At 37.7% G+C, this 27,057-nt stretch overlaps 1 protein-coding gene across 17 annotated transcripts in view; it reads right to left on the reverse strand.

Moving 5' to 3' along the window:
• Positions 1-27,057, reverse strand: part of LOC106872160 (E3 ubiquitin-protein ligase HECW2) — a 105,148-nt gene that overhangs the window by 42,528 nt on the left and 35,563 nt on the right. For 5 of the 17 annotated variants that reach the window (XM_089351098.1, XM_089351094.1, XM_089351107.1 and 2 more), the window contains 6 exons: positions 10,255-12,405; positions 9,675-9,767; positions 8,535-8,685; positions 7,752-7,867; positions 5,737-5,903; positions 1,912-1,994 (listed from right to left, as the gene is read on the reverse strand). In XM_089351098.1, coding sequence (XP_089207224.1) covers positions 1,912-1,994; positions 5,737-5,903; positions 7,752-7,867; positions 8,535-8,685; positions 9,675-9,767; positions 10,255-12,405 — 2,761 coding nt within the window. The remainder of the gene's footprint in view (positions 1-1,911; positions 1,995-5,736; positions 5,904-7,751; positions 7,868-8,534; positions 8,686-9,674; positions 9,768-10,254; positions 12,406-27,057) is intronic. The other 12 variants (XM_089351099.1, XM_089351095.1, XM_089351108.1 and 9 more) reach the window with 3 other exon arrangements.

The raw sequence follows: 27,057 nt of genomic DNA on the forward strand, positions 1-27,057 counted from the left end.
AAACACAAACCAAAGGCAGCACACTAAAATCTTTGCAGTTAATCTATTAATAAAATAAATTTTTAAAAAACAAATTTTAAAAAAATATAATTAAAAAAAAATACTCATGTAAAGTTAATGATAAAATTAGTAACTAGGTGAAAACTATTCCCATAATTAAAATAGACTATTTATATTGGCTATGTGCATCAATAATTAATTAAATGTCAAAAGTAACAGCATAAACAATAATCCTGTCTTTTGAGAGTATTATTGAAAAACAAATATAGTTTTGCTGGAAGCTATTATGGTGGGTTTAAACATTAAGTAATGCTAAGTGTAACACCATTGAATCATACAATGTTAGTAACTGATCAACAGAAATGCTGATCACATACAATAACCAGTTACTATTTACAGAATTAAGGAAAAACAACAAAAACATGAATTATAGCCTTGGAGTAGAGTAGGTTGGTCTGGCTTGGTAATCTGTGTTTTAAAGATCTTTATCAAATATTTAAAAGTGGTGTATATTTAAGTACTATAATAATATAAACTGAAAACAATTTGCAATAAACAAGACAGTTAACTAAACTTGAGCTAGCGAGCTATAGGAAGAACCAGTGCAATAGAATTTGTCTCACACACAGTTTGAGAATAATATTTTTGACAAAAGAAGCAGATTCATGATTAAAACTATTAATTAATATTCTATGTATGAAATAGTTGCATCAGATAACTTTAAATCTAAGCTATATACATAACTGATGACTGGAGAGAATAATGAGATAAATAATGAGAGGGGAGAGATTAATGGTATAAATTATGACAATGCATAGATTAATGATACAAATGATGGCAGGAGAGAATCATGACATACATGGGGTACAATATCGTTTGTTTAATTAGACATATTAGAATCTAGAATCTAAGATTTTGACTTATGTCTGACTAACATGAAGGGCATATGACAACCCTTCAAGTTAGTCACCATGCTAGGGCACCACCTTGAAAAATTATAGTTGAACAAATTGATCTCAGTAGTTATTTTTGTTTTTTAAACCTGGTACTTATTCTACCAGTCTCTTTTGCTGAGCCGCTAAGTTACAGGGATGAAAACACACCAACACTGGTTGTCAAGCAGAGGCAGGAGACAAACACACACATATATATATGACGGGTTTCTTTCAGCTTCTGTCAACCAAATGCACTCACAAAGCTTTGGTTGATCCGAGGCTATAGTAGAGGACACTGGCCCATAATGCTATGCAGTGAGGAACTAAGTGGTTGGGAAGCAAACTTCTTACTACACAACCATGTCTGCACCTATTTTCCTTTCTCTCTTCAGAAGATTGTGCCATTTGTGTGAAGAGACTCAATAGATTGTAGTATGGTAGCTTCTTTACTAAGCATGTCACTCCAAATGGCAAGTCAAGTCATATGCAAGTGATTCTTTTTGTCTCAATCTCTTTGAACAAGTTGAACAGGATGACTCTGTAGCAATGTCCCAGAATGGCAATTCCACTGGTGCTGTCACAGCTTGCTGCATGGATGGCAGGCACCAAGCTAAAACATGTGCCTTGAGGTTGAGACACTTTTGGAAAATAACTCGGGTCTCCCTACACTTCTGGCTTAGAGGTATCCAGCCATTATTGCTCAGAGGCAGCCTAGTACCACCACTCTATTGAGTGAGCATACAAACTATTGCTCTGATCCTGCAGTTCCTCTCATACTGGATGGGATAGTTGTAGCTGAGCTTGACATAGCCAGTGCTCACTTAAGGCCAGTGGTGGTGATGGACAATGTGCGAGTGCACCGCCGACACGCATTGAACTCCTGAAGACTCAGTGTACCGAATATGCGCAATGCATTGGTAGGATAAAACTAACCTATCACATAATGGTATATATTAATTATAATAAAATTGCATACCGCTCAAAGGTTTGTGGGTCTCTGCGAATTCGAGTTATCATATGGTTCAAAGTACTGTTCCTATTGTATGCTTGTAAAACGCCCTGAAATAAGCAGAATATGAAATATTTGGTAAAAGAGAAACACAAATCAGTTTTTAGTGATTTCAACAGTTGAAATGGAAAACATTTGTAGGCAATAGTCATGCAAAATAAGCATCTGAAAATATAGCATTAAATAAATGGGTGAAATTTTAGTTTAAAATAACTAACTTTTGTTTCTGTGAGCATCATCTTTGATCTTGAAAAAGTTCAGTAACTACTTAAAAGAATCTTTCGTTAGCTTATTTCTATCACCCTCCTTCTTGTTGTGGGTGTGGTGTGGACAGTTCAGAAGAACTGATTCACTTTCTTTCATTATTTTTATCCATGTATCCATTCCTACGATATGCAGTTATACTCATTATCATTTTTTTTTTGGGGGGGGGGGGATCAATAAATTAAAAGCACCAGTCAAGAACGGGAGTTGATGTAATTGACTAACTCTCTCCACCCAAATTTCAGATCTTGTGCCAATGATAGAAACAGTTATTAGTCACATTGACCAATGTCACTAATATTTATTTTTGAGACAACTACTGATGGTGTTATATTTATGCAGTAGAAAAACAAAGTTATTTCAAATTCTGTGAATACAAGAATCTCAATAAAAAAAAAAATCAGTCTTGAAAGTTGCTCTTTTGTACTTCGAGTACAAAAATAGCAGAGCAATAGATCAGATTGTCCTTAAAGCGTTAAATTCATCAATTCCAACCTTGTAGTTTGCATGCTCCCAATTTTCTTGTTTCATTAACATATAGAATCATATTTCTGACACATATTGTACAATGATTTTAGTCGGTGCAGGATTGATGTCCTCATTACTAATTTTATGCTGTCAAGTAGTCTAATTTGGAAATTACAGCAGACCATCAACATTCAGAGTCTGTGACAATGAAAAAGCTTCTACATGGTTAACGTGCTAGAAATAGAAGCCAAATTTTATTCTACCATCTTTAAAATGGAAAGGCAGGTTGGGTAATGTAGCCTCAGATAAACTATAACCAACAGACAGAAGGGATGGAATAGTCATGATTTGAATACCTTTAATCAAAGCTGATCTGGAGCTAGACAACATTCAGAGCAATACAGCAGCAAAGTCCTTAAGGAAGTATAAGTAACATGACACCATATCTGTAATAGTCCTGGAGTTATATTCCATTAACTAGCAGTTTGAAACCTACATTAGCCATTCAAATATTTAGTATTCTTGCTGCTGCAGAAGCAGCAACAACTATGCTTTCTTCCATTTCCACTTTCATTTTCCTTTTCAAGTAAAACTTGAAAATATTGATTAGGGCTTGACCAAACAGGAAGCTGTTTGTCTTCAGCTCTATCAATCTTGTCCACAGCACAACTCATTCCACCAAAGCCACTAAACAGATAAAAACTGTTTGTGCTTCCTGGCCAAAGGAAGGTGGGAAAACGATCCTCACAACAGACTTAGCTTGTGTTGATTTTAGGATTTGTAAGTGTGTTGGTATGTTTTTTGGGGTAATATAGTCATTGCATGTAATGTTTGTATGTCAATGTATATGGTTCATTAATTCTTCGTTGTTTGTGCCTATGGCTGTATACTGTTTCATTGCAAATATACTGTATTTGATGGCCTATAAGACATACCTTTTTTTATCCTAAAATGGCTTTAAAAAAATCTCTCTGTGTCCAACACACTCAATGTAAAGCTCAAAACTTGCTGAAAATGGAATGTATGTTTACAATACGTGTGCTGCTATCTATTGGTGAACAATCGCCTACAGTATGTTTATATTGAATGTGGATGCAATAAATTGCTTATAATTACCAGTAATAACATAAAGTTATACAGGTATACAAGTAAATGGAGGAATTAAGACATTATTTTAGTGGTAATTTATTTTACAAAAGTATAGCCTAGGCTAGGGTGTGTCCTATAAGCCATCAAATACGGTATTTGTTGTTTTAGGTGCAGATTGACTTGTGTTTGTTGTGGTATTTGCAGTACTGATGTTATCTGTGGTGGTTGTGGGGCAGTTGGTATTTTAATTCCTTCAAATCTCCCAAATTTTTGTAAGGGCAGATTTATTGTTCTTTACTATCTTTCTCTGCCTCCTTATGGGGACAGTGTTTCTATGTCACTGCAATAAATATCTGAGTGAGCTGATGTGGGAGAGATAGGTCTTGTGGTATTATATTGGAGATTCTGCTGCCTATTTTGGCTCTGTTGTTGTTTTTGTTGCCTGAGGGGGGGGGGGGGGGGGTTCTGTTACCGTTTTTTGTTTGGGGTTGCAGCTAATTTTTCTGTTGTAGTGGTGATTGCACATTGTTGTCCTTGTTTAGCAGGTTGTGGCATTGGTAACAGTAGGGGTCTCCTTTCATATGCCCTCTGCCCTTAGATGAGTGGTAGAGCTACACATGAGATGTTTTGGCTTTCATCCCTCTATAGTCGTATACAAAATAGTTCTATCTGACAAGTGAACAGACTAGAGAAGGCTTCAACTCTTAATCTGGAACAACAGTACCATTCCTACCATTGATAAATTCTCCTTGTGTGAGTATGTACACTTTTAATATTTGGATCACCTCTTCAATGTCGACCAATATGGTTGCCACCAAACAGCAGATGTTTACTTCTGGTAATATGTTAACCATGCACGAACAAAGATATGAAGGTATTAGGAATAAGTCCTCATTTTTGTGAGAAGCTAAGAAGTGGTTTCTTGCTTTGAATTCTGAGAAGAATTTGATATTTACTGTACTGTAGTGCCTGCCATGAGTTTTTAGTGTCAGAAAGGGCTTCAGCTTAGGTTGGCTTTTCCACCCTTCTACCGTTGTTTTGCTTTATGCAATGGTTGGTTACTGTGCACCTACTGATTTATTCAAAAATGTGTTCAGGAATGGCAAGATTTACTTTTAAGCCTACCTTAGTTATTAACTTTTTTTTACAGCAATAGGCCTTCAACTTTTAAAATAAACCTTTCTGATGCCCTTGCTAGCATTTGCAAATGAGATTTTTTGCAAATGCTTGGCTGTAAATGCTCAGGGTATTGAGGGGGTGATTTGAGTGAAGCGGTGGCAGTGAGGTCTTTGGTAGTGAAAGCTGAATTTTGTATTGTAGATGTGATGGTTGTGGGGATAGGTTGTTGGTTTCTTTACTTAGCATATTGTTTTTTATTTACATTTGTCCGCTTTGGCAATTGTGGTATATGTAGTAGTTGAGGTAACAGCAATGGTGTCACTGTTGCTGTTCCAACTTGTTATAGGAGCAATGGTGTAGCTTTTTTAGAATTTATACTTTGACAAAAAGGCAATCTTTGCTCAATGATTAAATGAAGGGAAGAGACTCAGCGGCGAGTTTCACCCTGTTTTCAAAATAATTTTCCACATCTCCCTCTAGCTGGCTGGCTGTTAAAGATGTGAACTTTTAAATTTACATTTTTTAAATGCAAAAATCTTCCAAATTTTTAACCCCAAAACACAGTTAGTTAGTTCACCTGGCTCTTAGTTAACTTAAGAAAAAGTAAATAATAGATTTTCATAATGAAAATGTGCTGAGTGGTTGGTATTAGGAAAAAAACAGTCACAGAAGTCTGGTACCGACTTGTGTCTGGCTGGCTCTTGTGAAACCATGCCACCCATGCTAGCATGGAAGGCAGACGTTAAGTGATGATGATGATTATGATAAAAAAGTTAGGAACAGCGCTCATGTATGTCTTTGTTAGTATGAAGAAGAACAACAATCATAATTAAATTAAAAGTCAACACATACCTCATGTGCTTGAAGAATAGGGAAGAAGTCAGGTCTTGTCAGAAATTTAACAGCAGGACTGTTGTATACAGATCGGCTTTCAGGTGTCCGTGACTGTGATGAGGTGCTACCTGATGTTGAAGTAACAGAACTGCTACTATTACTACCACTTGATGTATTTGAATCACCTGGAATTCAACAACAGTACAATGCATATATATATATATAGTACACAGATTGCATCAACCGACCGCTTGATGCAGTCTATGTACTAGCACTGACTTTTATACATTTATACTTTCACACTTTATATTATTGTATTAATTTTTACTGTTCTATTTATAATTTTGATTTTTAAATTAATATTTTTATGATGAATGTTTCTTTATATGATATATTATATATTATTAAAATTTTAGATTAAAATCTTAGATAAATATTGATATGGTATATGCCTCACAGCATGGTTTTGGACGGGTTCTTGATTGACTGAGTTGTAGAGTGGTGGTTCGTCTCTAAATTAGTTATATACATATATATATTATATATTACGAAACCCGGTGTAATATTATACCGATTTTTGCCTGTAAGGTTGGAATAAGTTTTTATTCCCTAATATTATTACTACACACACACATATATATCTTGTATGTATGGTCTCTTCAATTCCCAAGAGAGCATACATGCAAGGTATCCGTCTATACACACACAGACATACATAGATATATACAAGCACAACTATTACAGAGATTGTCGAAATATACTAGAAAGTATACAACAGATAGTATACAAAAATAATCAATAAATTTGCACAATGTCATTGCAGAGATTGTTAAACTAACTAAGGGAGTTTATAGAAGCACATACAAACTATTCATGCTACACATACATACACTTGCAAAAAGGGATATCAACACAAGCATGTAAACATCATATAGTGTATGTAGTTTTCTATTGGAGGGATTTAATAAAATAACTAACATTTTTGATAGGTTGGTGTTTGGAACTTAAGCGATCTTTACATGAACTTGTAATGGAAGATTTTAGTTTAAATAAGATATTTTAAAGCAAGGATTTTGTATTACAGAATTAGGTGCTTTTAGGTGGTCTGGTACCAAAAATTAAACACAATCTGTTTGTTCTGCAAAAACTAGTTTCTGGGAAAACTAAAATGAAAAATGTCCTAGTCAGTCAACCACTTACTGATAAACATACAACTTTAATAAAAATGAACAAAATACTGAAACAGAGACATTTACTGCATGCAAGACAGAAGTGAAGTTAGTGTTAACATATTTAATGTAAAGAACTTTAACTAGAAATAATAAGATGGCGAGGGGAAAATAGTATCAGTCAATGACTAATAGCATATTTATTATTTTAGCAAATGCAAGAGACAACTCTAGATATACTGTGTCCTTATTGTGATCTCCTGAGTGAGATATAGACAACATTGTACTTTTCAAAGTAAAGCTCAATGAATCAGTGAGTAAATGACGAAGACTGTAGCAAGTTGGAATAAAAAAATACAATTGTTTAAATAAGTAGCTAAACTAACATTGTTTACCCTTAATTACATTAAATAAGATAACACAAATTTAACTATTGTTTATTTTCAAGATGACATCACTGAGTTATTTTCTCTTTAAACTATTCTATTCTTAAAGTAAAAGATTTTGCCTTTTTAGATTTTAAAAACACACTTGGTCTTAACCATTCTCAGAAAATCTTTTTTTAATAGTAACATTATAACAGTAAAACAGAGTAAAAATATTTTGTCACATATCTGTGACCTCTTCAGCAACACTTTCCATCCTTGTGTGTGCTCCTGCTCTGCTTAGGACTAAGTGGAGCAGGAGCATACATGAAGACAGAAAGTGTCGCTGTAGAGTAAAAATAAATGCATATAAACCATATATGTGTGGACATACACACACACACAATTTACTACTCAGCAATCTTTCAAGCAAGAATCTTATTGGCAGATATAAAATTTGTTTTTTTATCCAAAGATTATGGTAGAAATACTGTATTACCATGCTTACCACAGGCTGACAATTCAGATGTCTGAGGAGGAAGGGGTGGTGGTGGTGGAGGTGGTGGTGGTTCTTCAGGTCGGCTCTGTGAGATTGTTCGTCGAATACTTTGATATCTATGAAATGTCAAATAATTCATAAACATTATGTTCAAAATGTTATTTGAAAAAGAAATAGAAAAAAAAAAAAGAGAAAGAAATACATTATCTGGAAATTAAAGTTTACAGTAGCAACTCTTTGTCTTTAAAACATCAGAATATGATCCTGATTTTAGAAAAAAGCAAATAAAAATTTTTAGAATCTATATAAAGAACCGGTTAACATCTTTCTCACCAAAGTGAAAAGTGATACAGATATATGCCTCCCCTCACCCCCAAACCATATAAAAGTTCATTCCTCATCAAATCTTTTAACATGTATTTGTCTAAGCTGGCATGCATGTGACATGTCTTTAAATACAATACATCACCAAAGTCTTGCATTGTACTTTCTGAAAAGATTAGGGTACTAAGATCTTACCTTCTCCCTTTCTCCATGACTATCTCTACTGAAAGCACAGTGCTTAAAATGTCACAAAGAAGTGTAGTAAAGTGTTCAGTATACATGAAGATTGCATATTTAATAATGCTATTTAAAACAAACTATGGTACATTAGCAAAGTGTACAGTAGTTGTAAACTCAATAACTTTTAATAACCAGATATTTAAAATATTTAGTGACATAGTGGAACTAATAAGCTTTGCAGATACTTTTGATACAGGAAATAAGAGAAAAATGTCTTACCTGCGATCTAATTGTTGCCTTTGTTCTGAACTTATAGTGGGCCTTCGATGACCAGTACTTTGTCCTACTTGTGGTTTCTGCCAAGTTGTTGTTCGGTTCACATGGTCAATATAGAAAACTCGTCCATGAGTGTCAACACCAGCTTCCCAATCTTTAAGAGAAACATATACGTTTGCATGTATATTAGATCAGGCACATATATGTATGTGTATCTGAGTGTGTGTGTGTGTGTGTGTGTGTGTCTAAATACAGTGAAAACAACACTTTACTTAACTATAACCACAGCTTTCAATGTTTGATATCCCCCAAGCAAAACTACAACTTAAAAGTTTCAAATAAAACAAAATGGAGTTAGAAATTATAATAGTACTGCAAAATACATCCTGCAAGTGATCCTTGTCATTGATGAGTGATTGGTAAATAATATATGTAAGAAAAAACAGTGTCAGGTCACATATTATTTAAGAAACAAGGGATCAACAAATAAGGTAGGTTTTTCGTGATCACTGTAGAGAAAAGAATCTAAAATGTTAACAAATGTCAACATATTGATGTCTGTTCATGATCCATAATTACTGTAATTCTAGCTCATTTTTACACCATCACCGGAGGTACCTGCTACAAATCTGGTTACCAATTGCCACTCAATCCAAATGCTTTATGTAGTTTTCATAACCTTTTCTCATCACATGTTCAGACCATCTGTATCATTTAATAAGGTGCAATATTTTACTTCTCCTTCCCTCTACACACTTTCTGTGTTTGTTTAAGATTCATCTATCTGGTAATTTCACTGATTCTGTTACTTTCATGTCATTCAGTATTATCAAATCCCTAACATGCACATCATGCAGTTATCCTTATCTATGAAAGGAATCCCTTTAATGAGTTAATCTGTTACTTCAGGGAATTTAAGTGAAAACACAAACTGTTTAATGTGAGGTATTCCTGTATACCACAACTCTAGGGCCAGGGCCCACTGTAAACCTAACTCTCAAGTTAACATTTGGTGAAATAGATAATATCTATTAAATTAAATGTATGTAAGAAGTTATATGTTCATATTCATTAATACACATAAAAAAAAATTTGTTTAAAAAAAAATCAAAGAGGGAAAAAAAATATAATGAAAAAAGATACCAGCTGGGAGTGGCTCTTCACCAGGTTGTGGTTCAACACGATGGTATCTGGGCCTTCGTGAAGGTAAACGAGGCAATGATGCAGCATTATCACCTGATAATAGTGAAAATAAGGCATCTTTAACATCTTGAAAACTATTAAGTTATATTTTGTTTGTCATTTTAGCATGATGTATAATTTGATTTCCTAAATCACTGTTGTTTCAGACTAGTTTATATTTAAACTGTGCAGAGAGAGGTTAAACAACAACGAGAGACTATGTTCTGAAATAAATTCTCAATGGAGGGTTAGCAATAAAATCTCTGCTTTACTATTGAAACATGTACAGGAGAAGAAGGCTGGCCAATTATGTTGAATGAACAAAACTGACTTCAGGTTATTGAAGTACTCAGCATGGATTTTCCTACGTAAAAAAAAAAAAAATCAATAAAGGAACATAAAATCAATGCCAGAGAGTATAAATAAATATGTTGTTTTGGAGTTTCACTCAGTGAATCTGATGTGATGAAATATAAAACTAGAAAATCAACAATTTGAAAGAACAGAGAGAACAAAGAATAGAATGTATTAAGTCACTCACTATTAGCGTGATGATGGGAAGAAGAATGACTACTGTGAGATCGCCGGTGCCAAACCACAGAGTCAGGAGCAGCTGCAGAGTGGCTTGCTGTGGATGGACGTGGTACAGAAGTTGTTGAAGTGTTGTGACTGGACCATCGTAGTGATGTGTCACGGCGAACCCCATTTTTCGGCTGATGGGAGGACTGGTTGGGAGGAGGTGGTGGTGGCGGTGGGGGTGGAGGTGGAGCTGAGCTAGCATGTGTTAGATTAGAACCATCCAGCCGGTCACAACCATCAACAGCAGGGATATTAGTTGAAGAATTTGAGTCTGATGAAGTAGAACTAGAATCAGACCTCTGACTGTTACCACCAACTCTTTTCTGGTGCCAGAGCTGTAGGTGATGAGCTATCTGCTGTCTATTCTGCTTACGTTCCTCTTCACTTAGAGTGCGCATTCTATTAAGCGGTGGTGATGGTGAAGCCCCATTCTGGATTGGCGTTGCAGACCGTGGACTCACATTGTCAGAAGTGCCATTCTTAGCAAATACATCAGAAAATCTTGGTGGAGAATTTATGCGGTGCTGGCGACCATTGGTGTGCATAGAATCTGACATAGAATGAGTCATGCCATGTTTATCATGTGGAGGGTTTTTAGAAGTGTGACTCTTATGTCGTTTAACATGTGAATGAGGTTTTGTAGGTTTTTCAGCTATAGCAACAGAATCCATCGTAGCAGGTCCTGGGACAGACGAAGATAGTTTTCTACCATCATTGTTTAAACTAACAGATGGAGATCCATGGAATTTCCCTTCTTCACTGTGGTGGCCTTTAGATTTTGTTGATACATGTGAAGTGCATCTTGGTGTGAACAGATGGTCATGCTGACCACCAACAGCTCCAGCTGCCTGGTCAACACTCAAGTTTTCTAAGGAGCCAACAAGGCTGTCCACAATATATTGCTCATTTTCTTCAGCCATATGTACAGGGCTGTAAGTTCTGGGCGGAATGGGGGGTGGTGGCTGCAATGAATGGGCAGCAGGGCTGGTTTCTGGGGTTTTTGGTGATAATGTACATTCATTGGTATTTGCAGTAGGGGCCTGGGAGCCACATATAGTGGGACTTACTATGGGACTGACAGGGGAAGAAGGTGTCGACTTGTCGGGCAATCTTGGAGGAAGTGGGGGTGCCTCTTTTGGACGTTGACGAGGAGGAAGGGGGGGAGCTTTGGATTTTGATGGGTATGTTCTTGGAGGTAAGAGTGGTGGTTCTCCAGGGCCATGAAGCATAAGTTCCAATCCAGCAGAACTACTTTCAATATATACATTCTCTACAGGCTCTGATACAGGAGTATTTGCAGATAGTTCTGTTGTAGCCTGTTCTGTCTCTTCACATTCATCCTCAGCCTGCAAACCTAATGATTCATTCATTTCTGTATCTCCATCATAATCTTCACTTAGACTCGTTGGAACTAAAGTTTGCTCATCTTCATCTTCTTCATCCTCAACAGCTTCTACATTTGTCTCACAATTCGATGGTCTTTCCTCACTGCTTATCTCTTCAACAGGGTCTGTATTTTCAACAACTGGTTCAGTGGTGAGCAAAGGAACTGTTTCACTTGTAGATATTGTTTCGCAACTCTCACTTGCTGTCACAACTGGTTCGGCTTCTGTTGAGACAGGGTTTTCTATGGCTACTGCCTCAGCATTTGGTTTATCTGCTTCTTCTGTGTTTTCCACTGTTTTGGTGTCTATAAAGCTACTGTCACTCTCAGTTAAATTACTTTCTTTACTTTCTTGAGATTGATTTATCTCAGGTAAGTCTTCCTCTTCTTCCTCTTCAGAAGCACAAACAATGCTAGGAACAGTGGCCATATTTGGAGAGTCTCCAACAACCAATAATTTTTCCTTTGCTATTCCTATTCTATTTGGTACTTGCATATTTGGTATGATACCATTGCTAATGGCTGGATGCTCTACACTAGAAGATTCACTCACAGTAGGGTTTTCTGGAGATAATAATCCTTCAAGAGTTATCACAGGTTCTGTATGCCGGTGGTGATGACGATTCATAGCCTTTGGGCTGCTCAGAAGTCCATCAGGTAGAGAAGTCTTTCGGGCTTGAGATTTTTTCCTTGGACAGGACAGTATTTTTCTTTGATCATTCAGAATGTCTTAAAAAAAGAAACAAGAAAAAGGAATAATAAACAAAATCAGTAATAATTACAACAGTAAAAAATACTAGCATTATGTTAGGAGCAGTAAAACACTTCTAAATATTACTAAATAGTCAAACTAATTATTACAATAGATATTTGTAACTCTTTTAATAATATAAAGAGTGTAGAAGCATGGAGCATGATATCTCCAGTCGAAATATACTAGTCTAATTAAGTTAATCTTATCTGAACATATCTGTGAAGTCACCAACTGCTAACTAGGTGAGAAACACACATGGAAACAAGAAAAGATTAAATGATTGCTACTTATTAAATTAACTAGCATTATATTGTGTTATTCTTAGTATCAAAAAGCATTACTTTCAATTAATGCTACATTGTAAACCAGTGTTGCTTTATTATTATTATTATCATCATAGGTGGCAATGCTGGCAGAATTGTTAGCACGCCGGGCGAAATGCTTAGTGGTATTTCGTCTGCCGTTATGTTCTGAGTTCAAAATCCGCCGAGGTCGACTTTGCCTTTGATCCTTTCGGGGTCGATTAAATAAGTACCAGTTACGCACTGGGGTCGATGTAATCGACAATCCCTTTGTCTGTCCTTGTTTGTCCCCTCTATGTTTAGCCCCCTGTGGGCAATAAAGAAATTATTATTATTATTATTATTGTTGTTGTTGTTAACCAATATCATTATATATTATACCAGTGCCATCTTATTATCGCCGTTTTGTTAACTAGTATTACTATATAATTATATTAGCACTTTATATTTTTATTACAACATTGTTAACCTACATTAGTGTACAGTATTATATTATTGCTGTACACAGATCATCATCATCATCGTTTAACGTCCGCCTTCCATGCTAGCATGGGTTGGACGATTTGACTGACAATATTATTATATCATTATTATATTAGTCATATTGTTAACTAGTACTTCTTTAAAATATTGCCTCATTGTCAATCAACATCACATTAGCATGTTACTATAAAACAAGGACCATAATTACATTAATATTTACAACACAGAAATTTTTTGTATGCATGGCGTGCAAATATTAATATTCTGCATTTTGCATGGAAAAGCTAGCTCATCTACAAATGGTAAAGTTTGTTACCATTCTCTATCAAAAAGTCATCTGCTACTTCTACATTTTCAAACACATGTAGATAAAATACAGAAAAGTTAATCTCGCATACATGTGCATGTGTATGTGTCTACATGTGTGCATGTATGCATATTTATATTCTGCACTTTGAAGGAAAAAGTGTGCTGAGTTACAAATGAGTTTGAAACAGTGAAATTTGTTATTTCCTGTCAACAAATCCTCTGCATTGTTCTGTTTTCAAAAACACAGGATATAAAAACTCCCCTACAAGAAGAACAGGCAAGGCAATCAGCTGTCAAGTAATTCCATAATAATATGCATTGCCTCATCCATGTCCAAAACTAGACATAGAAAGAATGAACGAGCTATATATATATATACACATAAATATGCATATATATACACATAAATATACATATATATACATACACACATATATGTACATGTATGTATACATTTATCTTTTCTGGGCCACCCAAAAGACATCACAAATTTTTTGTTATGTGTTTTTAGATAAGAAAAATGTACTTCATTGATTTTTTTGCCTTTTACGCCATACTTTCTTTTCTTTCATCTACAAGAGTTTTCGCCAGAAACCTGTCCAATAAGGTCTGTTTCATCCTCACTTTCAGAGTGTTTCTGAAATGAGTTAGGCAAGTGTCACTAAATAGCTCCATCACACGCTCAAGTTGCAACTTTTTCTGGGTGTCTCTTTTGAATAGTTTCTCCCACATTCCCGACATTTCCTCTATCACACTTGTAGAGATAACTTCCTCCGTCTCCTCTGCGTCACCTATTTCCTGCAAAACCTCCATGTGCTGCTGTGTCTGTACCTCTTTTGTCAGCTCTTCCATTGTCAGTTCCTTGGAGTGATCCTCAATGAGCTCATTGATGTCACCTTCATCCACGTCCAGGCCCATGGACTTGCCAAGGGATACAATTTCCTCTACCACTGCCGCTTTGGGTTCAAGCCTTACAAAGTCCATTTCAGACACAAACTCAGGCCACAGCTTCTTCCACACAGAGGTCAAGGTCTTCTTTGTAACACCCTGCCAGGCCATATCAATAATTCTAAGGCATATCACGATGTTATAGTGGTCCTTCAAGAACTCTCGAAGGATGAGGTTTGTGCTATCTGTCACCTCAAAACAGCAGTGGGACTGGTGCTTGGTGAAGAGCTTCTTGGAATCAGAAATCTCCTGCTGGTCCATGAGCTGCAGGATAGGGGTGGTGTTGGGTGGAAGGTAGAAAATCTTTATAAACTTGAATTTTTCGAGGATGTCATCTCGAGGTTAGGTGGGTGAGCAGGAGCATTATCCAGGACGAAAAGGGCTTGTAGGAGTAGGTTATTTTCCTGGAGGTATTTCTTAATATCAGGACCAAAGACAAAATTCACTCACTCCACAGAGAACTACCATGTGACTCACTCCCTTGGATTTGCCCTCCACATAGTCTGCAGTTTTTCTTTCAGAATCTTATGTGACTTAAAGGCTCTGGGGTTTTCCAGGTGATAAAAGAGCAGTGGTTTAATATTACAGTCACCACTCTCACTGGCGCACAATGTGAGGGTTAGCCTTTGTGGCCTGGCAACCTCTTCTCCTATGCCATTATATAAGTCCTCCTTGGGATCTTCTTCCAAAAAAAGTCCTGTCTCATCACAGTTGAAGACGTGCTGGGGAATGTATCCTTTGGCTGCTATAATTCTGGCAAAAGTTTTGAGGTAATCCCCAGCTACCTTCATATCTGCACTCACTGCCTCACCATGTCTGACAAGGTGGGTGAATGCCAGTCCTCTTTTTAAAATTCTTGAACTAGCCCCGACTAGCTTTAAAAAGCTCACCAGATGCTGTGTCCATACAAGTGCCTGGAGTCTGCTGCAGCAAATCAGCATAAATAGCTTATGCATTCTTGCAGATTATAACCCCCATCATGGTATCTCCTGCGAGTTGCTTCTCCGCCAACCACACCATCAGCAGCTTCTCCATATTTTCATGGATAGATGTCCACTTTTTAGAAATTATTTTAAAGCCCTTGACTGGCATTATAGCCTTTATCGACTCCTGCTTCAGTATGGTGCAGATAGTAGAAGTGCTACACTCATACTGCTTCAGTATGGTGCAGATAGTAGAAGTGCTACACTCATACTGCTTCACCATGTCGACTATATGCACACCTTGGCCACGTTTTTCAATAATTTCTTTCTTTAATTCAATGCACATCATCTGCTTCTTCTCACTACTGTCCTTCGCAGTCACTTTTTTCGAACCCATGGTTGGAAAAATGAAGTTTTGCAAAATAACTGCAAGCATAATTGCGAGCAAAACACTGATGCTTTTGTATCCTGCAGCGACTAAGTAAGCATTTTAACACCCGTCTAGCTAATGATCCACTAACATTCTTCACACTTGCTAACGTGCATGTCTGTCTAGCTAGCGATCTACAAATGATCTTCACACTTCCTAATGTGCATAACTGTCTAGCTATTGAGTGAGACACAAGATGCTGGGTGGATGTTACGGCATTCACTATGCCAACTAGCGGTGGGGTATCTGAAACTGGCTTGTAACCCGAATTTTAGCTCGCAACACAATGCAAAAAATTTGCCGAGAGACTCGTAAATCAAGGTACCATTGTATGTATATATATATTATCATCATCGTTTAACGTCCGCTTTCCATGCTAGCATGGGTTGGACGATTTGACTGAAGACTAGTGAACCAGATGGCTGCACCAGACTACAATCTGATCTGGCAGAGTTTCTACAGCTGGATGCCCTTCTTTAACGCCAATCACTCCGAGAGTGTAGTGGGTGCTTTTACGTGCCATCAGCACAAAGGCCAGTCAGGTGGTACTGGCAATGGCCACGCTCAAAATGGTGTATTTTACCTGCACAGGAGCCAGTCCAGCAGTACTGGCAACGACCTCGCTCGAATGTCTTTACACGTGCCAGGAAGGTGATGCTGGGCACAGGTGCCATCATGAATTCGCTTTCGCTTGCCCCAACAGGTCTTCGCAAGTTGAGTTTAGTATCCAATGAAGGAGACAACATTGGCATGGGTGCCAGTCGTTGAATTTAGTTCGATTTCGATTTCACTTGCCTCAACAGGTCTTCACAAGCAGAGTTTAATGTCCAATGAAGGAAGGTATGCATAAGTGGGCTGGCAGAGACCTTGGATTTAGGTCTCACTTGGCTTGCCGGGTCTTCTCACGCACAGCATATTTCCAAAGGTCTCGGTCAGAAGTCATTGCCTCGGTGAGGCCCAATGTTCAAAGGTCGTGCCTCACCACCTCATCCCAGGTCTTCCTGGGCCTACCTCTTCCACAGGTTCCCTCAACTGCTAAGGTGTGGCACTTTTTCATACAGCTATCCTCATCCATTCTCGCCACATGACCATACCAGTGCAATCGTCTCTCATACGGACATATACAATAATGTCTCACTGTATGAGGACCTGCTTTACAAGACCCCAAAGTTTACGAGTTTTATTTTTCAGTTCACTTTTGTGTGGTGAGCTGAAATTTTTCAAGCACAAGATTCAAATTTGGAAAGAAGTCCAAAAGTTTCCACTACCATAACAAATGTTTCTGAGTGTTACCGAGAAATTTACAGCGAGCGAAAAAATGTTTCTTTTAAGCAAACAACTGTAGACTTGTTTTTTAAAAAGAAATCTACAGAGTGATTCAGAAAACAATTATAAAGCACAAAAAGAAAATGACTCTCCCAGACACAACAGAATTATAATAATAATATTTTTTATCATAAATGATCTTTACATTCTTTTTACTTTACATAATCTATTCTTTAAATTCTATTGCTGTTTTATTGCCATTTATTTACGAGTATCATAAATTTTATAGATAAAATATTTTTCTGGGAACAAATTACGATTTATAACGTTGCTACTATGGGAAATTATTGCTCTGCTTTATGAGCAGTCTCCGGGGAGAAATTAAGTCGTATATTGAGGCATTACTCTCTGTGTGTGTGTGTGTGTGTGTGTATATACATACATACATATACAAACACACATATATATATATGATGGCTTAGGTGGTTGAAACTTCATCAACATTCTTGTATAAGAATAATAATTTGTACTCCACAGAAGTATAGAGTAACCCATTAAATTAATGTAAAAATTGTTTTTATTATAACTGAATATAAAAACAAACACTGATACACACATATATATTATATATATATATAAATACACACAGACATATATATCCATATATAGACATATAAACATATGAATGTATATATAGATACACACACACACACACACGACAGATGTAAATAGACACCCCATAAAACATCATTGTATGTTTATTCTAACTTGTAGAGGTTTATATTTTTTACTAATTGACATTTTTATGTTTCAGGTTCTATATGTGACTATTTCATTATGTCATGTACAAAAGAAGCCTTGGAACTGTCTGAATATCAAAGAGACTTATTGTGGGTCATTCTGTAGGTGAACATGGCATAAAACCACAGAAAATCTTGGGATCCTGCTTTCTACAGTTAATAGAGTGCTTTTGCAATTCACCAGAGAGGGGAAAGAGTCCACATCACCTCACCCAGTTCAACCAGGGCCCTCTGACAGGACCCTTCTCTTTGCTAAGAGAAGTGTGGAGGATAATCCTCATTGCAAGACCTCTGAGAGAGCAGAACAAGTTGATGTCAGTCCCAGAACAGCTGTCAAGTATCTCCACAAACTCAGTTACCATGGTAGAAAAGCAAGAAGGAAGCCACTTCTTTGACCAGCCAACGTCAAGTAGAGAAAAGATTGGGCCAGTGAGATGGTGGAGAAGCCATTAGCATTGTGGGACAGTTATATTCTCTGGTGAGTCCAGATTTGCTGTATTTCCTGACAGTGGTCAAATGTGGGTCTGGAGACTCTGTGATCAAGAATTTGATGTGAAAATATTGCAGCCAACAATGAAACATGGCAGCTATTTTGTGATGGTCTGGGGAACAATTTGGAGCAGTTTTTGATCAGAGCTGCTGGAGTGAGGAAAACATAAACTCAGATAATTATGTGTCCATATTGCAGAAAGGACTCCTTCCAATCTTCTCCAGTGGTGAAATGATTAAAGAAGAGTCTTTATTTATGGAAGAAGGGGTTCCTTGTCACATGGCCAAAATGTCACAAGATTTGTTGGATGAGAATAGCATTAAAAAGCTTCCATGGCCAAGTCAGTCACATGATATGAACCCTACTGAACACTGCTGGGATATAATGGTCAGGATACTTCATAAAAAGAACAAGAAAGCATCTTCAAAGCCAGATCTTTTGAGATTACTGCATGAAACTTGGCAAGAAATTCTGCAAGAGAATATTCGTCATCTGATCAATAAGATGCCTAATAGGGTCGTTGCATTGAAAAATGTAAAGGGCATGTCTACTAAATATTCACATTATAACAATTAATAAATAATTTGAATGTATAATTTCAAATTTAAATAAATTTTAATGATTATAAGGGTGTCTAGTTACTTCTGTCATGTCTGACAAGGGTAAAATGCCAGGGAACCAAGTGTAGGAAGTTTGTAAGCTTCAAGTAGTCCATGGCAGGTATAGAGAACAAAAAGTGGACAGTGGATGATTAAAAAAAAAAATTATTGGCAATGAAGGTTACACACTTTTTCCTATATCGAAGTTATGAGGAAATTTGATAATCTGTAAGTTTCTCTTTTAGTTCACGGTTGCTAGAAATGCGAATAAAAATCCAAATTAAGGGAGTGTAAGGAGTAAAATGCAGGCTATATATGTTTCTTAGCTCGCTGATCCTCTGATGTAAAAGTTACCCTATGAGGGGTGCTAAACATAGCTAACCATCAGGTCAAGATTACCTTAATTAAATGATGGTTACATTGTCATTTGGAATTTCCAAGTTAACTCACTGGAAATGAGAACTGATATGAATAGTGAAGCCAGAAGTACAGAGTAAATAAACAAAAACTCAAAAAATGAAAAGGTTAAGAAGTATGAAAGAGAAAGGATGACATCAAGCATGTGGAAGTGAGAGTTGTATAAAATTGATGGGAATGAAGAAAAAGAGAAGGGAGACGAAAGAGTAGGGAGAAAGGAGTGAATAGTTGCTGCTGTTAGTCTCCACAAGGATTCCATGTTTTCAAATGTTGGTACATGCATTGGGAATTAGTAATCATTACTCTAGCTTTAGACCTCAAGCAAAAACTAACAACACTTCTCTACCTAGATTCATTGCTAGCCTAACATATAATTCAGCAGAATACAATATAAAATAGTCCATTGTTACGCAGAAGACTTTATTATGCAATGCAAAAACTGCATGAATGAAGTAACCTCATACTTAACTGTAAACACAAATTACATAATACATTCTTAAGGTGCAAATGCTCACTCTCCCGAGCTAATCCTTCTGCATCTCCTCTATTTTGATTTTTCTAAATAATTTGCAACCATTACCTTTTAGTGTGCTTTTATATATTTCCTTAACTTCATTTGTGTCCTCCTTATGTACTCTTCCTCTTTCTGAATTTTTCTTGTTTGCTTAATATAAACACCCACTTTTTTCTCTTTGTTTCATTTTTTCCATATTTTCTCTTCACAGATGCTAGTATGTATGTGCACTTATATATGTAGATGTTTGTGTGTGTATTTGGGTATATTCATATGCTTAGGGATGCATGCACTCACCTTTGGGCACTCAGGCATTTTTGTGTGTATACTTGGTCATGGCCTGTACACATGTTTGCATGGGTGTGTGCTTGCGTGGGATTCTTAAATCTACTACAAATAACTAATATATTATTTTTAAACAACCAAGAGAAATAACCCATTCAATTCTGAAAGGGATCCTTATATATAGTGAAGGAAAATAACCCATCCATGTTCGTAAATTATTTCATGTAAATTAAATTGAGCATGCATATTTCTTAGTATTTGAACTATTTGAGTTATTTTTGAAATTTATCCAGTGCAACGCTTAAACAAGTAAATAGTATTTTCCAAAACAGTAGATCGACTTATTTCGGTTAGTGACTTATTCACAAATATACCAACACAAGCGCCGCTGAGGGTAATATTCATTGCGAAAGCACAAAATCTTTTTACAGGGTTATTCACTTAGAATTGTTATTATCTCAAATCTGATTAGCCTGTTATTACGTAACATACTTCACAATTTTAGTTTACATACCTTATTAGAATTTCCTCCTAAATTATATATATTCTGGGGACGTATTAACCCTTTCGTTACTATATTTCTGACCAAAATACACCCCTCGTGAGTTTCAATTAAATTCTAAAATAATCATGAATTTACACTAGTCTCATTAAACAACTGTAACTTTTGGAACATAATTGAAGAAAGGGTTTTTCATCAATTCTATTGCATAATTTTTGTCTCAAAGTGACTCTAATTACAGGTAAATCCAGGTAAACTGAGCAAAATGTAAAAATATTTCAATTTTGTTTAAACATTACCATAGAAAATGTGTCATCAGCTAATATTTAATTGGGTATGCAACAAAGTTTTGATATAGAAGAATTGTGCACATCACTAGATTATCAATTGAATTTAATGCACAGAAGAACAGGTGTACCATAAAGGTAAAATAAACTGAAATACTGGAATTTGTTTTTGGAGAAAACTAGAAAATTGAATACAACTAAATGAAATATACTCACACACATACATAAATACACAGGAACATATATAATAAAGATTTACAATAGAAATTAAATCAAAACTTGTCACTCACCTTACAGGTAAATTAAAATAAAAAGTAAAACTAAGTAAATTTGAAAAATATTTATACAATCTAATTATACATATTACAAAATATATTCACACAATATTTCTATCATGGAAAGTTGTAAAACATCTCACTCAACATACTGCAACCTTGCAGAATGCACATTGGGAAGGCGTTTCAACTGGCCATCCACTGGGAGTTTTTCTTTGTTGATGTAGACATTCATGGCACTGCCTTTTGCGACTCCCGATTTTTTCTAATTTATGGAGATTGGCTGAACTCAGAGGGATATCTCTCTGGCAGGCTTTGCTTTTCCTTCCTGCAGTTATTTTTTGGAGGAATAACCTGCCCTCAGCTGCATTGCAACATCTGCTCGGAACTGCAGATGGTCACACCGCTTGCGAACCCCTCCTGATTTGGTATATAATATGAATGCATTTACAATGCCATTTTCATCTACACATGGTTGTGCACTGGTAGATAGAAAATTTATCTTATCTCTGTATGCGGTTGCTAGCAGATTTCCTTTCTGCCGTTGGATTATTTCACCTTTGTTTTTTAATTTTGCTTTTTTTATATCCAATGGCAGCCCTTTTCTACTTAGCCATTATTGTAGCACACGTATACGTTTCCACAGCTTCTAAATCCACCGCAAGTTTGACCGAACTAAAAAATTAGTCAAAAAATAAAATACGGCCCTGGTTATGGCATGGAAGTGATAAATTCCAGACCACATCATAGGCCATGCTGACTAACATTATTGTCTCTTTTTCTTGTATAAAAGCTAAATCCACAGCAGTACCCAGTATTTGCCTCACAAATTTTCCAAACTTTGATCCCCTATTTTGTGGGCTTTCCTGGCATATACTGTCAGAAGCGTACTCTTCCTATATACCCCACCATGCCCTCGACGGATAAGTATCTCTCAGGCTTGTAAAATGTTTTATATGCATTTTGAAAGCAGTTGATACAGGGTCTTATTTTAAATAAGGGATCAAAGCTTGGTTCTCCATGTACTGGGGTACTGCTGGTGTCTCTCACATGTAAATATTGGTTCAGCTTCACGAATCGTATTCAGGTCATAATACTGGAAACAAATTCATTGCCAAAAGGTTCCTGATTGCTCCAGTAATTTGTTATTCTGGGTAACTGTCTAATACCCATAATAATATTTATGGCAAAAAATGCCCGTATTTCATCTAAGGTTGTAGGAAACCACAAGCTATCTTTTTTACCGGCTTGTTTACATTTTGCGTAATGGTGTGTTTCCGCAGTAAACATTTCAAACAAGCACGTTGGAAAAAATAAGAAAAAGAAGTCTAAAGGTTTCGCTTCCTGAGAAAGACTATGGGTAGGCCGTGTCTCCTCAGAAAAATTGTTAATAAAAACATTATTTAAATTTTCATATATTGGTATATACATATTTATATATACTGATATATAAATATATATATATATATATATATATATATATATATATATATATATTAGTATGTATATATATTTATATACTCTTTACTCTTTTACTTGTTTCAGTCATTTGACTGCGGCCATGCTGGAGCACCGCTTTTAGTCGAGCAAATCGACCCCGGGACTTATTCTTTGTAAGCCTAGTACTTATTCTATCGGTCTCTTTTGCCGAACCGCTAGGTGACGGGGACATAAACACACCAGCATCGGTTGTCAAGCAATGCTAGGGGGACAAACACAGACACACAAACACACACACATATACATATATATATATATATATATACATATATACAACGGGCTTCTTTCAGTTTCCGTCTACCAAATCCACTCACGAGGCTTTGGTCAGCCCGAGGCTATAGTAGAAGACACTTGCCCAAGGTGCCATGCAATGGGACTGAACCCGGAACCATGTGGCTGGTAAGCAAGCTACTAACCACACAGCCACTCCTGCGCCTATATATATAGTTTTAGGGAAAAGAAACAAGGTTCATGAACTCATTGATAGAAATCCACTATAACAAGTAAAAAAAATTAATAAGTAAAAGCACAAAAAATAAGTATAATATAATACAAAGTAAATATCATAAGATAAAGATAATAAAATGACAACACGTGTTTCATAACCAATTTTCAAATAGAAAGAAAATTTAAATCCATTAAAACTATCGAAAATCAATTCTATTCAAAAATATTGCTAATCTTCAGGTCAAAATACATCATCATCATCATCATCATCATCGTTTAACGTCCGCTTTCCATGCTAGCATGGGTTGGACGATTTGACTGAGGACTGGTGAAACCGGATGGCAACACCAGGCTCCAGTCTGATTTGGCAGAGTTTCTACAGCTGGATGCCCTTCCTAACGCCAACCACTCAGAGAGTGTAGTGGGTGCTTTTACGTGTCACCCGCACGAAAACGGCCACGCTCGAAATGGTGTCTTTTATGTGCCACCCGCACAAGCCAGTCCAGAGGCACTGACAACGATCTCGCTCGAAAATCCTACAGGAGCCAGTCAGGCGGTACTGGCAACGGCCACGCTCAAAATGGTGCATCTCATGTGCCACCCGCACAAGAACCAGTCCAGGGTCTTCTCACGCACAGCACATTTCCAAAGGTCTCGGTCCGTAGTCATCGCCTTGGTGAGGCCCAATGTACGAAGGTCTTGCCTCACCACCTCAGCCCAGGTCTTCCTGGGCCTACCTCTTCCACGGGTTCCCTCAACTGTTAGGGTGTGGCACTTTTTCACGCAGCTATCCTCCTCCATTCTCACCACATGTCCATACCAGCGCAATCGTCTCTCTTGCACGCCACAACTGATGCTTCTAATGTTCAGCTTTTCTCTCAAGATACTTACACTCTGACGGGTATTCACATTGACATTACACATCCAACGGAGCATACTGGCTTCATTCCTTGCGAGCTTACGTATGTCCTCAGCAGTTACAGCCCATGTTTCACTGCCATGTAGCATGGTTGTTCGTACGCATGCGTCATACAGTCTGCCTTTTACTCTGAGTGAGAGTCCCTTTGTCGCCAGCAGGGGTAAGAGCTCTCTAAACTTTGCCCAGGCTATTCTTATTCTAGCAGCTACACTTTCAGCGCACCCACCCCCACTACTAACTTGGTCGCCCAGATAGCGGAAGCTATCGACTACCTCTAGTTTTTCACCCTGGAATGAGATAGAAGTTGTTTCCTGTTTGTTTGCAGTCTTTATTGCACCTGAACATCTGCCACAAACAAAAACTAACTTGCTAGTTAACCTGCCTTTGATGTTGCTGCACCTCTTATGTGTCCATAACTTGCACCGGGTACATCTTATAGAGTTACTACCTACTCCTTTTCTACATACTGAGCAGGGCCATCTACCTGAAGGGGTTTGTGTTTTATCTACCTTCCTACTTATTAGGATTTTGGTTTTAGCTAGGTTGACTCTAAGGCCCTTCAATTCTAGACCTTGCTTCCACACCTGAAACTTCTCCTCTAGTTCTGATAGTGACTCCGCAATTAGGGCAAGGTCATCAGCATAGAGGAGCTCCCAGGGGCAACCTGTCTTGAACTCCTCTGTGATTGCCTCGAGGACTATGGTAAATAATAGGGGGCTGAGGACGGAACCTTGGTGGACCCCTACCTCTACCCGGAATTCATTGCTGTACTCATTTCCAACCCTCACCTTACTGGCAGCATCTCTGTACATGGCTCGCACAGCTCTCACTAACCATTCTTCTATCCCAAGTTTCCTCATTGACCACCAGATAAGGGATCGGGGGACCCTGTCAAAGGCTTTCTCCATGTCAACGAAAGCCAGGTAGAGGTTTATCCTTAGCTAGGTATTTCTCCTGCAACTGTCTCACTAGAAATAAGGCATCAGTAATGCTTTTACCTGGCACAAACCCAAACTGCATCTCATCTAAATTGATTCGCTCCCTAATTAGTTGGGCTATGACCCTCTCTGTAACTTTCATAACCTGATCTAACAGCTTGATGCCTCTGTAATTATTTGTATCTAAAGCGTCACCTTTAGCAGTTGACTATGATGCTGCTACACCAGTCATTGGGTATGACTCCTTCGTGTATCACCTGGTTCGTAATACGGGTGACTAGGCTATAGCCAACACTGCCAGATATTTTGAGCATCTCTGCAGTGATTCCTGATGGGCCGGGGGCTTTCCCGGTCTTCATACTCTTAATTGCTTTATCTACCCTGGTACTATCAACTCGGATAGCTGGTCCCTCTATTGGGTCGACATACGGCAGGCTCTCTTTCTCCCATTCATTCTCTTTATTAAGCAATTTATCGTAGTGGCATCTCCAGACCTCTTTCTTTGCATCCTCATTTAATGCAAGCGTACCATCATCCATGCGAACACATTTCTCTCCTACAACATCACTATTCTCTCTCCTACACTGTCTTGCAACACGAAATACCTCGAGTCTTTGGTCCACACGGCGCAGAACATTGGCAAATCTTTCCTTATCTGCTTCCCCTCTGGCTAAATAAACCTGTCGCCTAGCCTCCCTTCTGGCACATTGGTACAATTCCCTGCTACCACCGTTCTTCCAGTCCTTCCAAGCCTGTTTCTTTTGTCTAATAGCCCTGTCTACCTCCTTGTTCCACCACCACGTTACTCTGGGTCGGGAGGGGACCTTACACCACCCACAAATCTGGTCGGTGGCTTTCAACAGGTTGTCCCGCAGAAATCTCCAATTGTCTTCCACGTTGTATGATGCTATATCCCCTTCTATTTCGTTAAATGCTTCAAGTAACTTGTCTCTAAGTCTCTGTCCGTTTGCAGGGTCTTTAAGCTTCCACACCCTTCTTCTCCAAGCCTGTCTAATTCTGGGCACCCATTTTGCCTTGATCCCAAAGTCGCTAACTACTAATCTATGTTGTGGGGTACATTCTTCGCCAGGGTAGGTTTTGGCATTTATAAGCCGCCCTCTTTCCCTATTTCTGGCGAGGATGTAGTCGATTTGGCTAGAGTGTCTGCCGGAGCGGTAGGTGACTAGGTGACTGGCAGGTTTCCTGAAGTTGGTATTGCAGACCATAAGATTGGTTGCATCACAGAACTCCAGCAGTCTGGTTCCCTCCTCGTTGCGTGAACCGAAGCCATAGCCTCCATGTATGCCATGGAAGCCTCCAGCATGACGTCCGACATGACCGTTGAAGTCTCCAGCCACAAAGAGAAGGTTCCTGTCACTCGTCGACGAGGTAGTTTGCAAGAGGGTGTCATAGAATTGGTCTTTCAGACCATCTGGTAGCCCCGGTTGAGGTGCATAGGCTGAGATGACAGTAGCTAATCTGTGATGAAGCACTAGTCTGATCTTAAGTACTCTGTCACTTACTCTAATGACCTCGATTACCTTATCCACCCATTTCTCCGCTAGAAGTATTCCTACGCCCCCGACCCCGTCAGTGTTCCCTACCCAGAAAATCTTGTACCTGTGTTCTTTGCCTGTGAGGAACCTCGCAGAACCTCCTCTCCATCTTACTTCCTGGATGCAGCACATATTTACGCGTCTCCGTTCAAGCATCTCAACAATTTCACCAGATCTACCTTTCAAAGAATGTGCATTCAGGGACATATTTCTGAGTCATTGCTCATCATCAGCCTGAAGTAGCCGACCAGCTGGTTGAAAAAGCATGTCTAGCCTTCACAAATATATATATTTTCAGTGAAAACACATTCACTGGTTACAAAATTAGAAATGATCTAATTATAAATCTCACAGACAGACATAAGCAGCAGTGTTAAGATAAAGCAGTTGTTTACTGTCAACTTAATGCGACAGACCCATTAAGGGAATTATACTGC

This window comes from Octopus bimaculoides, chromosome 4 (genome assembly GCF_046866305.1).
Source record: "Octopus bimaculoides isolate indiv1 chromosome 4, ASM4686630v1, whole genome shotgun sequence".
NCBI classification, from domain to species: Eukaryota; Metazoa; Mollusca; class Cephalopoda; order Octopoda; family Octopodidae; genus Octopus; species Octopus bimaculoides.